Source organism: Sorghum bicolor, chromosome 5 (genome assembly GCF_000003195.3).
Source record: "Sorghum bicolor cultivar BTx623 chromosome 5, Sorghum_bicolor_NCBIv3, whole genome shotgun sequence".
Taxonomy (NCBI): Eukaryota; Viridiplantae; Streptophyta; class Magnoliopsida; order Poales; family Poaceae; genus Sorghum; species Sorghum bicolor.
Window position 1 is genome coordinate 718,055 of NC_012874.2, and position 13,544 is coordinate 731,598.

The window sequence follows — 13,544 nt, forward strand, 5'->3', positions numbered from 1 at the left end:
CATTGTTATCACCATCATCACCATACACCATTCATTCGCCACACATGCACATCTTGATTTGACTTATTGACTTGTTTCTCAAGATCCATGGTTTGACTATACAATAAATGTCTTGTAAGTACGTATACTCTATCTCCCACCTATTAGCTCCAGATATCAAAGCCTTATTAGAGTAGGATGAGAGAGAAGGCAATGTCACTATGCCTCATACCAAAAATACCACATACTTTGAGAGAAGGCATACACCATTACTGCCTTGGTAAGGATCTAGAAATACCAAAAAAGAGAGACTAGAGAGAGTCATACAAGGAATCTCTGAGTTTTATTTGAAAATCTGCAAAAAAACTCCAAAGCTATAGTTAATCGAAGAACAAGAGACATGGCGCTTGACTAGACCGTTCTATCTTTTAACTGCTCAAGACACAAGAGACGGTTGCAAGCCCCATGGTGGAAGATAAAATGAGTAAGTTTTAATCTTAATAGTTTACCTTAACCCAGAGATGAGATCTTGTTTGAATGCATGTGTACCTTTAAGGCATGAAACCACTGTAGAAACTCTTAAGTTCATCTTTGCTCAGGGACGAGCAAAGGTTAAGCTTGGGGGAGCTTGTTGACGGTCCTTAATGCTCACATTTAACCGTCAACTAATCATGGAAAAGGATCCAAAAGCAACCAGCACCCAGACTTAGGGTTTTATCTGAGAGAATTCCACGAGTTTTGGTGTTTGTCTATTTCTGCAGGGGGTTATCAGGAAATACGGAGGTGCCGCGCAATTTTCTATCATCTAGAAGACTCCAGAAGCCATGGGAACAAAGCGAAGGCAGAACGGGGCTTAGCCCAGGGCGCCCGCCCTAAGGACCAGGGCGCCCGCCCTCCTATAGTGTACAATTTGGACCCGTCTCGTGGATCACGCTCCACCGACCTAAAGGATCAAGGAAAACCGTGCGATTAATGTCGGTTTGATCCGACGGCCCAGATTCATCTGAAAAGACTATATAAGCAAGGCCCCCTGGCCCCTCGAGATCATACCTCTTCTACAGAATCAAAGTTAGGGTTTCAATTCTTCATCCAAGTAGAGAGGATCCCTTTAGTTCATCTAGTTCTAGTTCTAGTTCCTCTAGTTCTAGTTCTAGTTAGTTCTAGTTGTAATCTAGAAAATAAGGAGAGAGAAGAGGAGAGCGGAGGAGGAGCTGGATCTGTCGGATCTTTCTCAACATTGTACTTTTGCAGCGACGGGTTCGTTCTTCATCGTTCTCCAGGTTCTTCAATTCATAATTCCTAAGTTCTTTAATTACTTTTATTTACATTCAAGTTATTTATTGGATTCCCGCTTGCATCAAGTGCTCTAGTCTTTATAACGCTAGAGTAGTAATTAATAGATTAGACGTGGTGTTTAGTCTTGCAATTACCTGGAATTGCACCCAGTCATGCGGATTGTTGTGGTAGCCCTAGGGTAGTGACAGCCCTAACGGTCGACGTATTCCAACTCGTCCGGATTGGTGTTTGTAGGACCGTAGTCAGAGCTTCCTAGCCCCCTTCTCATCTCTTTCTGTGGTTAGTGTTTTGATGTCCCGAAATAAATAATCTTGAAGTAATTCTTGATTCTTAGATCAACTAGAGAACTCTTAGGAAACTTCCTCTCTTCCCACCAAAAATAATTATATAGTTATCCTTGGGTGATCTTGAATCTTAATTAGTAGACTCACGTTCCCTGTGGAAAATCGATACTCTGGAATACTCCCGGGTGAAGGCTACATCGGTATCCGTGCGCTTGCGGATTTTTCTGTTTGCGTTTGAAATACCCAACAACCCCCACAACAAAGGTCATAAAGGAATCTTCGGGACGATTAGTCTCCAGTCTTGGAATTATTAACGTCCTACCTTTATTGGTAGAAGGCTCCATGGTTCATTTGAACTTCTATATCTTTGATATATGGGACTTTGACCTGTTGATAGGACAACCTTTTAGAAGACTCCTTTATGAAGGTCATACTGGAAAGCTACACATTTCTTTTGGAAAAACTTTTAAATTTCCCATAATGATTTCTCACTCCTTAAATAATAAGGCCGAGTCTTATCTTTTGCCTGATCCTATGGAGGAGGTAAAGGCTGCATCTCTAGAGCTTTTAGACGAACCAGACTTAGAAGACGAAGCTCCTTTCTTCACAGAAGAAGAAGCTGAACCTTCTGAACCTAAACCCTTAGATGACTTTACAGAAACACCTAGACCTCCCATAGAGCTTAAAACTTTACGACCCGGTCTTATCTATGCTTTTCTAAACAATAATCCAGAGTTTCCTGTGATCATTAGTGATAAACTCACTCAGGAGCAAACTCTGCGATTAATGACCATTCTTGAGAAACATCACTCAGTTTTCGGCTACTCACTCCAAGATCTTACAAGAATCAGTCCTATGATTTGTACCCATCGTATTCCAACAGATCCTTCTGTTTCACCTTCTCGAGAACCCCAACGTAGACTTAACAACACGATGAGAGAGGTAGTTAAAAAGGAAGTTATAAAGTTGCTACATGCAGGGATTATATATCCTGTGCCGCACAGTGAGTGGGTAAGCCCAGTTCAAGTTGTGCCTAAAAAGGGAGGCATGACTGTCATTATGAATGAAAAGAACGAGCTAATTCCACAACGCACCGTCATAGGATGGCGGATGTGCATAGACTATAGAAAATTAAACAAAGCCACGAGAAAGGATCATTTTCCTTTACCTTTCATAGATGAGATGCTAGAGCGATTAGCGAACCATTCGTTCTTCTGTTTCTTAGATGAATATTCAGGGTATCACCAAATCCCGATCCATCCCGATGATCAAAGCAAAACCACTTTTACATGCCCATACGGAACTTATGCTTACCGTAGAATGTCTTTTGGGTTATGTAATGCACTAGCTTCTTTTCAAAGATGCATGATGTCTATATTTTCTGATATGATTGAAGAGATTATGGAAGTTTTCATGGATGATTTCTCTGTTTATGGAAAAACTTTTGATAGTTGTCTTGAAAACTTAGACAAGGTTTTGCAAAGATGTGAAGAAAAGCACTTAGTCCTTAATTGGGAAAAGATGTCATTTTATGGTTAGGGAAGGAATAGTGCTGGGACACCTAGTGTCTGAAAGAGGTATTGAGGTAGACAAAGCTAAATTGAAGTAATTGAACAACTACCTCCACCTCTGAATATAAGAGGAATTCGAAGCTTTCTTGGCCATGCTGGTTTTTATCGCAGATTCATAAAAGATTTTTCATTTATTGCTAGACCACTTACTCTCTTGCTAGCCAAGGATGCTCCTTTCGAATTTGATGATGCATGTCTAACATCTTTCAATTTATTAAAGAATGCACTCATCTCTGCACTAATCATTCAACCCCCTGATTGGTCGTTGCCTTTTGAAATTATGTGTGATGCTAGTGATTGTGCTGTGGGGGCAGTTTTGGGACAAACTAAAAATAAGAAGCATTATGCAATTGCTTATGCTAGTAAAACTTTGACAGGAGCTCAACTTAATTATGCAACCACTGAAAAAGAGCTTCTGGCTGTTGTCTTTGCCATTGATAAATTTAGATCTTATTTAGTGGGAGCTAAAATAATTGTTTACACTGATCATGCTGCACTAAAATATCTGTTCACTAAAAAAGATGCTAAACCTCGCCTAATTAGATGGATCTTATTACTTCAAGAATTTGACTTAGAAATAAAAGATAAAAAGGGAATAGAAAATTCTGTTGCTGATCACTTGTCTAGAATGTATTTTAAGAGTCCACAGGAAACCCCCATCAATGATTCACTCCGGGACGACATGCTCCACGGGATTAACAGGTCTGACCCCTGGTATGCACATATTGTTAATTTTATGGTTTCAGGGTATGTACCACCAGAAGCAAACAAGAAGAAGCTTATTCAAGAAAGTGGTTCACATATATGGGATGAGTCATACCTCTTCCGAGTATGCTCTGATGGCTTACTCAGGAGATGTGTGACCACTGAGGAAGGATGGAAGATCATCGACAGATGTCATTCATCACCATATGGAGGTCATTATGGAGCATTCCGTACACATTCAAAGATCTAGCAGTGTGGATTCTACTGGCCTACAATGTATGAAGACACAAAGCAATATATCAGAAGATGTGGGCCATGTCAAAGGCACGGAAACATAAACACAAGAGATGCCATGCCACTCACTAACAACCTTCAGATTGAGCTCTTTGATGTCTAGGGAATATACTACATGGGTCCATTTCCCCCATCAAAGAAGTGTGAGTTCATCTTGGTGGCAGATGACTACATCTCCAAGTGGGTAGAGGCATTACCTTGCAAGCATGCCGACAACATCAGTTCAAAGAGGATGTTTGAAGAAGTTATATTTCCAAGATTTGGAGTTCCTAGAGTAGTGATAAGTAATGGAGGAGCACACTTCATCGACAAACGCTTCAAGCAATATCTATCAAAACATGGAATCCGTCACAACGTCGCTATCCCCTACCATCCTCAAACAAGTGGCCAAGCAGAGACTTCCAACAAGCAAATCAAGAATATTCTTCAGAAGACTGTGAGTGAAATGGGAACGACATGGAAAGACAAGTTACCCGATGCACTCTGGGCATACCGGACAGCATACAAGACCCCGATTGGAATGTCCCCATACCAATTGGTGTACGGGAAGACTTGCCACCTACCTATTGAACTAGAGTTCAAAGCACACTGGGCCATAAGGAGATGAAATATGGACCTAGATGTCACTGGAGACCATAGAAGAATGGAACTATCAGAATTGGAAGAATGGCGAGAGAAAGCATATCACAATTCGAAGATCTATAAAGAAAGAGTCAAAAGGTGGCATGACAAGAGGATCAAGAAGAAGGAGTTTGCACCCGAAGATAAGGTATTACTTTTTAATTCGAGGGTGAAGCTTTTCGGGCATGGAAAACTCCAGAGTAAATGGGAAGGACCATTCAAGGTAATCAATTCATCATCCCACGGAGCTATCACACTTCAAAATGACGAAGGTATGTTATTCAAGGTAAATGGTCAATGTCTTAAATTATTTTTAGAGCCCAATAAAGAATTAGAAGAGATAGACGTGATCCATTTTTACCTTCCCATGGAGATTTAGAGCCCGACCTTTTTAATCTGACGTTTTAGGGCCATGTATATATTTTCCTAATAAGTTTTGCATCTAGAAGCACGCTCGAGGAAGCGGGCCCATAGAGGGCCAGGCATAGGGCGGGCGCCCTGATGAAGAGGGCGGGCGCCCAGCCCCTGCCCCCCTCTCGGTCTCGATTTCCTCCGTCACGGAAAACACATTTACGGTAAACCAAATAATCCTACAGATGGAAAGTTTCGCATGCACGGCGACGGGAGTAACCCGAACAACCCCTAGAGGCACTTTTTGACCCTTATATAAACAGACCCCTAACGTCAGTTTTTAAACACCAATCTATTCAAGCCTTCTCTCCTTTTTCAATTAGAGCTTGCTTAGCCCCTCGCTGCTCCAATGGCCGAAGAGTTCCACAACGATTGGAAAGTCGTTCCCTACGACCTCAACAAGAAGCCTAAGGAAGACCCCGACGCCCGTGCTCTCGTTCCGGCCAACACAGAGCGATAGCTAGAAGGCATGCCTTTACGTCAGCGCAGCTCCGCCCAATCCTACCATGCTCAACCAGTTCTCACCGCACCGCCGCAGCCCCTACTTCTCAAGGGACCGTTAGCCAAGAAGGAAACCACTGTCGAGGTGCCAACCGACACGAGGATCCTGCCACTTAGACCCAATGAGAGGGTCGTTGGAGTCAAGACCAACCGGAGCGGCGAGATCAGCAGCATCCGCTACACTACGGAGGAAGAGAGGCCTTACTTTGAAGGGATTAGAGCAGCCAAAGTCCGTTTCATCCCTCCGAAGGCAGCTCCAAAGCACGCCCTCAATGCTCTCGAGACACCTCCTAAGCGCCGCAAGACTATAGTAGATATTGATGAGGACGTTCGTAGGCTTGATAGGATCATCATAGAACTTCAGTCCTCGGTTAACTCTATCACTAGGCAGCTCTCTAACCACAACACCGTTATACTAGGTCTTAGGCATGATCTCGCTAGTGCCAATAATAAGATCAAGGAGTTAGAGCGCCGCTAAGTTATCTAGATTAGATCTTGAGGCAATGCATCTTAGTTATTTATCTTTAAATTCGGTTTAGATTTACTATTAGCTTCAGTTCATTACTAGTCATTTATAATAAATGCCTCAAGATTAATAAAGATTATTATTATTATTATTATTATTATTATTATTATTATTATTATTATTATTATTATTATTATTATTATTATTATTATTATTATTATTATTATTATTATTATTATTATTATTATTATGTCTTGTGTGTCTCTAATTTATTTTTATGCAAGAAAGCAGAAAACAAGTATGGGGGAGATCCCTCGACACGCAAAACACACTTCGACTACACCACTCCACGATTCAGGTACATACTCTGTACACTTTAGGCACACATATATATCTTGGATTATGCAGAATATTGTCTCCGACATCATAAATTAAAAATATTAAAATGTCTCTAATCATGATTAATCTCACTCTGTGATATTTTCTGAAAACTTGCAAATTATTATAAAATCATTTTAAAACCCTGTGCTGCTTAAGTCACTGTGGAATGTGAGATGGTAGAGTATGAGTACCTTATTCTTGATATCAATATTGCTTGGAGAATTTATTTTAAAATCTTCAAAATTCTAGCTACCATCCTCAATGTTTTATATGTCTGATAAACATGAAAATATTAATTAAGATAGTTATAAAAGCTATCTGCTCTGTATTGAGTTTGTTTAAAAAGAGTTAGACCCTTGTTGAGAGATTTATCATACTCCTAAGATCAAGACATCTATTCAGAAAGATTCACTCTTCCGAAGTATTATTGCATTAGAGGCATGGGTTGTGCAAAAATAAGGATATTTCGAGGAAATAAAAAGAAGCAAGTGCTCGACAACCTCGCAGAAAAAACGAACAAGTGTCCGGAAGTAGAATTAGGGGTACCTCGGTATCCACCTGAAAACGAAAAAAAAGAAAAGAAAGAAAATGATAGCCATGGTCCCTCTAATAAGCAATATGCCAGCAAGAGTTGACAAGTTTTTAATTTCCAAAATCTTTGATCTAAGAGTATGGCATTCTTCTCCTCGGATCCCGTTTTGATCAGGCAATAAGTGCAAGGTAAGTATGCTTGAGAATTTTTGAAAATTAAAACAGCCTCAGTGAGATATACAAAAGATAATGAGTGACCTGAGAGAACCTATGAGGATAAAGGTATGCTAAATTTTTTTTCAAAAACATACAAAAACTCCAAGTAACAGGATTGAGAAGAAAGGATCTCTACTCTTGACCATATATTTCTCTGACTACGGTACACAGTGAATTTTTACAACACCTGCAGGTATGAAGAGAATGCTTTACAATGTTTTAACCTCAGATATTTTTCTTAACCATCCTTTTCTCGAGGACGAGTAAAAGCCTAAGTATGGGGGTATTTGTTGACAGTTCTTAAGTATCAATTTTAATTATCAAATAAACAAGGGAAAGGACCAATATACAAACAACACCTAGAATTAGGGTTTGATCTGACAGAATTCCACGAGTTTTGTTGTTTATCTATTTCTGCAGGAGGTTATCAGGAAATAAGAAAGAAAGACCCACATGTCGGGATTACATAGAGATATTAACGCACCGCGCAATTTTCTACCATATAGAAGACTCTAAAAGCCATGGGAACAAACGGGAAGGCGATCGGGCCCGAGGGCAGGGCGCCCGCCCACCCCCCTAGGGCGCCCGCCCAGGAGTTGTAGCCAAACATGTCCAACTTCGCGGATCACGCTCCACCGACCTAAAGGATCAAGGATAACCGTTCAATCAATGTCGGTTTGATCCAACGGCCCACGTTTACCTGAGAGGACTATATAAGCAGACCCCCTGGCCCCTGGAGGAGAACAAGTTCATCATAGAGTTGAGAGGAGCCCTCGAAGGATAACCTCTCCTCTAAATAGACTTAGGGCTTAGCATCCAATGTGAGTAGAATTAGTTCTTCTAAGTTCTATTAGAGTGAGAGAGATAGAGTGGAGGTGTAGATCGGAGTAAGCCCGGCCTATCGGTGTCTACTCCGAGGCTGTACCTGCGGGATCAAGTTCTCCTAACCCGAAGCTTGCTCCTAGGATTCTTCAGTATTTCGACTTCTAAATTCTAGTAAGTTCTTGTTTTATTGTTCTTTGGTTTATGAGTTTACTTTAATCTCTTCGCGTAGAGTTTAGAGTAATCATCTCTAGCATAGACGTGGTGTTTGGGCTAGGATACTCATAGATATTTCCTGACTAGCTGGACCGTGGTAGTAACGAGGAACGTGACATTTTTGAGTTACCTTTGCAGACCATATCTCGTTAGCAGGAAGAATAGGGTTTATAGGTGCGGGTTGAACATATAGAAAATAAAAATAAAAAATAAAATTACTAAGAAAAAAAATAAAAACAGACATAAGTAACAAATGATAAAAAGTGCATAGAGCAAATAAAATTAATGAATAATTTAAATAAGAATAAAAATAAAATTAAAAGGAAATAAAATATAAAATAAGAATGAAGAAACATAGAAAATCTGAAAAGAAAAATGAAAAACAAATAGAAGCAAGGAAGAACAATAAAAATAAAACCAAAAGAAAAAAATAAGAGGTAAAATTAAAACAAGAAAAGAAAAAGGAAAGATAAAATCGAAAAATAAAAACTAAAAAGAAATGAAACATAGAGTATGTGGATTTTAAAATCCGTAACGACGTACTGGCGTTAACCTAGTAACCCTAATAAGCTATATACCCCCGGGTAGGGTGGGGCGGCGGCGCCGCCGACGCGAACTCTCTCTCGCCCCTCCACCTCCGTTGTTCCAGACGAAAAGGGAATGGCACCGGCAGGATTGGATTTGTACTTGCCCCCCAATCCGAATAAAACTCTTGTTTGCAGTCTGGCTGGATTCCCAATCTCAGACAAATCTCCTATCCCCTATTCCCCTCCCTCAAATAAACAGTCCTCCTTCACTAGCCGAAGGAGACGCCGGAGCCGGAGGCGGAGGCTGGAGGGGATTTGAAGCAGGCAGGAAGAGACCGCCGTGCCGTGGGTCTGGATTTTGATTGAAATTCCACTGGAGGGAGGGAGAGAGATCTAGGTCTAGGTAGGCACGGGGCTTGTGGATCTCATGTACCACATGTCCATGGAGCGGCAGCCGGACCGCCGGCGACGGCAAGCTCAAGCCACTAGTAAGCCTCTACTCTTCTCAGCTTAACTATTTTTTTTTCTTGATTTGTTGATAGAAATTCTATCTTTTTCATGTTTGGGTAGGCTTAGGTTCTCCACCCATCTCGTCCTTGTACTTTCGATGTTCGCACGGCAGAAAAAAAAAAGCTATGACAGGAGATTTCTAGAGGAATACCAATATAATCTACTAGTAGTATTCAATTAAGTTTTTGGTGTTGTTGGACAAGAGAACAAATGTTCTCCTTCGTGTGTGTTGGTGTGCTTGCTAGTTGCTGCTTTATGCCTCAAATTCTGAATTATTTGTAACAATGTATGCTGTGCTCCAGATGGATTGGTTGCTTCACAGGCCAAAACAAATGTCTTGCCCTGTCAGCAAGATGATGATTCTCAGGGTGGTGAGCGTGACATACAGATACCAAACCTTCCAGAGGTACGCTATGACATTTTGCTAATTGTAGGCTTAGTGCAAGTAAAACTCCAGTGAACCATGTGTCATGATGGCTCCTAAGCCCTCGCTTTTTGCTAATTATAGGTCCCTACTCGCTTTGTCCTAGAATACAAGGTATCCTAGGAATTCTAGGACATATTATGTGGTAACCAAATGTCCCATCTAACCTATCCTGCTTACTATATATGTGATTGTTGCCTTTTTAAACTGAGTTGGAGGCTTAGTTCGCCTAGAATCCCTTACATTTTGAAACAAAATTTTGAGTGCTTGGATGTTTTGTATTTCAGGACAGGGGGAGTATAATAATTTATAATTTAAAGACAAATGGCTGCTTAGGTCATAACTTGTGTCTTTGTGGCATCATTAAGTTCCACACTTCCACTCGCTTCAAGTCTTAACAAGTGTGGCATGTTATCTGCACTAGACCATAAGGGCAATAACATTGTAACTTAGACCTGTATATTGTAGTTATAGGATTATATTGTTTTATCTGACCTGCTCAATCCATTATCCTATAAATTCAGTTATTAAGGTTTATATCACATTTCTTAAACTATAGCTGCCAAAGTTGATCAATATTACACAATTACATGAACCTCCTGTTTGTATATGATGCACTATGGGTACCCTGTCCAGAAGTGCATTTGGCGAAGAAGCGATTAGGACTGCGCTAAACAGTACCCAGGGTACTAAATATTATTTAGTACCCGACCTCCTTCTCTCACCTGCGTGTACAATTGGATGCCGGACGCTCCACGTGCAGTCGTTTCCCAACTAGTTTTTTTTTCCTTTTTTTATTCTGATTTTGGTTGACCTGAAGGGGCCGATAATGATATGCTTTTTTTTCTTTTGGATATTTTTTTTTCAAACAAAGCAAGGCAGTCGATTGTAAAAAGCATCATTGACAAGACATCAATACAACACAAACTTCTAGATTCTCTCACACAACATTGAATCACATAGAACTAAATTCTGATTGCTCACCTCAGGGGCAGTGCTGGGCTGGAACTGGTAAATGACAGGGTTCCACATTGGCAACGATGACACCCCATTAAATTACAAGCATAACTGTTTGTTGCCGATGGTGGATTGATGAATCCTCATCTGGTTCGAGTCTGAGGCGGCGAACGAATAGGGATGGGCACCGGCGGGGGTTGGCTTGAGGATGGGTGTTGACGGGGGTAGGTTGAGGGGCAGCGCCGGCGGGGGTGGGTTGAGAAGCAGCGCCAGTGGGGGTGGGTGGAGAAGCATGGCCGGCGTCGGTTGAGGAGCTGGATGGAGTGTCTTGGAAGAGATGGCAGACACCGATGCCAGCGCCATTGTTAGGGCAAGAGGAACAGGACAAAGGGGAAAGAGAGGGGAATCGAGGATCCGAGGAGGTGGATTCGGGGTAGGGTTGGACGGAGGCAGCACTGGAGACACTACCGCCGGGGAAGAAGGAGTTGCCGTCGGGTGAGGAGACGAGCTGGATTCATGCGTCGGAGGGGGCGGCGAGCTGGGTGAAACCGCCACTTCCCCACGATTCTGGATATTATTATAGAAAAAGAAAAAAAGATATTATTCAGCTGGGGCGGCGAGCTGGGCGAAACCGACGCCAGAGGGGTGCGGTAGGGGGGACGGGGAACACGCGTGGGTTGGCTCGGGTACTCGTCATTATTCAGTACCCAGGATATAATATAGAGAAGATATATACTTTGTAGTGTCTAATCAGGTCTGGCCACTGGCAGTTTTTTGTAAGCTTCCACTTTCCTTTATTATAGTTGTGATGCTGAACTTCTTTTCCATGCTTTTGTATGCAGGACATCTGGTGTCATATACATTCCCTGATGCCAATGCGAGATGCTGCCCGAGCCGCGTGTGTCTCTCATGCTTTTCTACGATCCTGGAGGTGCCATCCAAACCTCATTTTCTGCGGTACAATATTGGGTATGAAGAAAAAGGCTTATGGAAATGATGATGAAATTGCCAGAGACTTTTGTAGCAAGGTTGACCACATCCTGAAAAAACACTCGGGCATTGGTGTCAAGAAACTTGTGATTGACATGTGTGGATGTTATGCTGCCAATGATTCTTGTTATATCAACAGTTGGCTTCTGACTGCTGTTACACCAGGAATTGAAGAACTTTTACTTGCACTGCCAGTGGGGGCAACATACAAATTCCCATGCTCACTTTTGTCTAATGGGAGAGACTCAATCCGGTATCTCCTACTTTCTGGTTGCTCCTTGCAACCCACAGCTGAACTTCCTTGGTTAAAAAGATTGACAAAAGTGGAGCTTCATGCTCTCTGTTTTACGAAGGATGAGTTAGGGTGCCTTCTATGCAATTCTTTTGCTTTGGAGCGGTTGGTAATCAGGCACTGTGATGAGATAGATTGCTTGAAGATCCCTTGCGTGCTGCAGCAGCTCAGGTACCTAGACGTTATTTGCTGTGACGATCTGCAAGTGATAGACAACAAAGCTCCAAATATATCCAGCTTCTTCTACTGCGGAGGTTGCATTCAACTGTCACTTGGAGACACATTGAAAATGGAGTACATACACTTGATGTTCTCAGGTGCACTTAATTATGCTTGTGTTGAACTTCCATCCAGCATGCCAAACCTCAAAATTGCTACTATACAATCGAGAAGTGAGGTAAAGTTTTAGCCGGGCTAGTGGTGCATATCATGATACTGCAGCAGTCATACCTTGAGTATAACTAACCTGACATCTTTATGCAGATGGTAAATACGCCAGTGCTGCGCAGCAAGTTTCTCCACCTCAAGAAGCTAACTATTTCTCTTAGCGCACCGACCTTTTCTCCGGCCTATGATTATTTTTCTCTAGTTTCCTTGGTTGGCGCTTGCCCCTCCTTGGAGACACTGGTCTTGAATGTAAGTAGCTGTTCATATTTCTGTGATTTTAATAGCTACTATCACAGTGGAAACAGTACTACAATTTTTTTTTCTTTCTCATCTTAGGTATCCCAGGAGAAAATGGAGCATGTCTCCATATTCACAGATCCCTCGGATCTGAGGAAGATGCAAGGACAGCAGCATCACAAGATGAAGAGAGTGACGATCCAAGGATTCACATCTGCAAAGAGTCTTGTCGAGCTTACTTGCCATTTTGTTGAGAGCATAACATCACTTGAACACCTTACCCTGGAAGCCTTTCAGAGTAGTATAAGGTGTTCTATGCCTGCTCGCAAACGTCGCAAGTGCTTCCCACTGCCCATTGATGTTCTCAGGGAAGCTCAACGAGGACTCTTGGCCATCAGGACATACATTGAGCCTAAAGTTCCTTCCATGGTAAAGCTACGTGTTATTGAACCTTGCTGCCGATGCCATGCTGTTGTTGAACTTTAGATGTGTAACTCATTACTCAAGTTTTGTTATCTAGTCTTTGGTGTCATTAGTTCTTCAAGTTCAAGCTATCAAGAAGTGTCCATTTTGTAGCACTAGTACTTGAGAGCGCCTGTGCTGCGGTTTCTAGTTAACTGTATCGTTTAAGTCGCGTCCAGCGTTGGGGGCAGGCACTTTTTTTGAGGAGGGAGGGGTGAGTGGATTTAGGAAGTTGATTTTTTTTTTTTTTCCGGGAGCGATTCACCGTGCCCAGGCGATATTTTTGGAGTGGAGGCTTCCCACGGCCAGGTAATAACTGCAAGCGGAGGCGAGCAATGGCAGGCTGTGGACGATTGATGAGTAAATTTTTTAGATGTAGAGAAGAGAAATGACCTTGTGCTTCTTCTTGTCTCCTCTTGAACTCAGACGCACGACCCGTACTAAAAAACATGTTACATATACAT

General features: G+C 41.9%; 1 protein-coding gene across 1 annotated transcript; it reads left to right on the forward strand.

Moving 5' to 3' along the window:
* On the forward strand, positions 8,853-13,481 carry LOC8079990 (F-box/LRR-repeat protein At3g59190). Its single transcript, XM_002448834.2, has 5 exons — positions 8,853-9,309; positions 9,634-9,737; positions 11,555-12,391; positions 12,478-12,630; positions 12,718-13,481. Exons 1-5 carry the CDS (start codon positions 9,249-9,251, stop codon positions 13,102-13,104), a joined length of 1,542 nt encoding a protein of 513 aa, XP_002448879.2. The 5' UTR covers positions 8,853-9,248; the 3' UTR covers positions 13,105-13,481.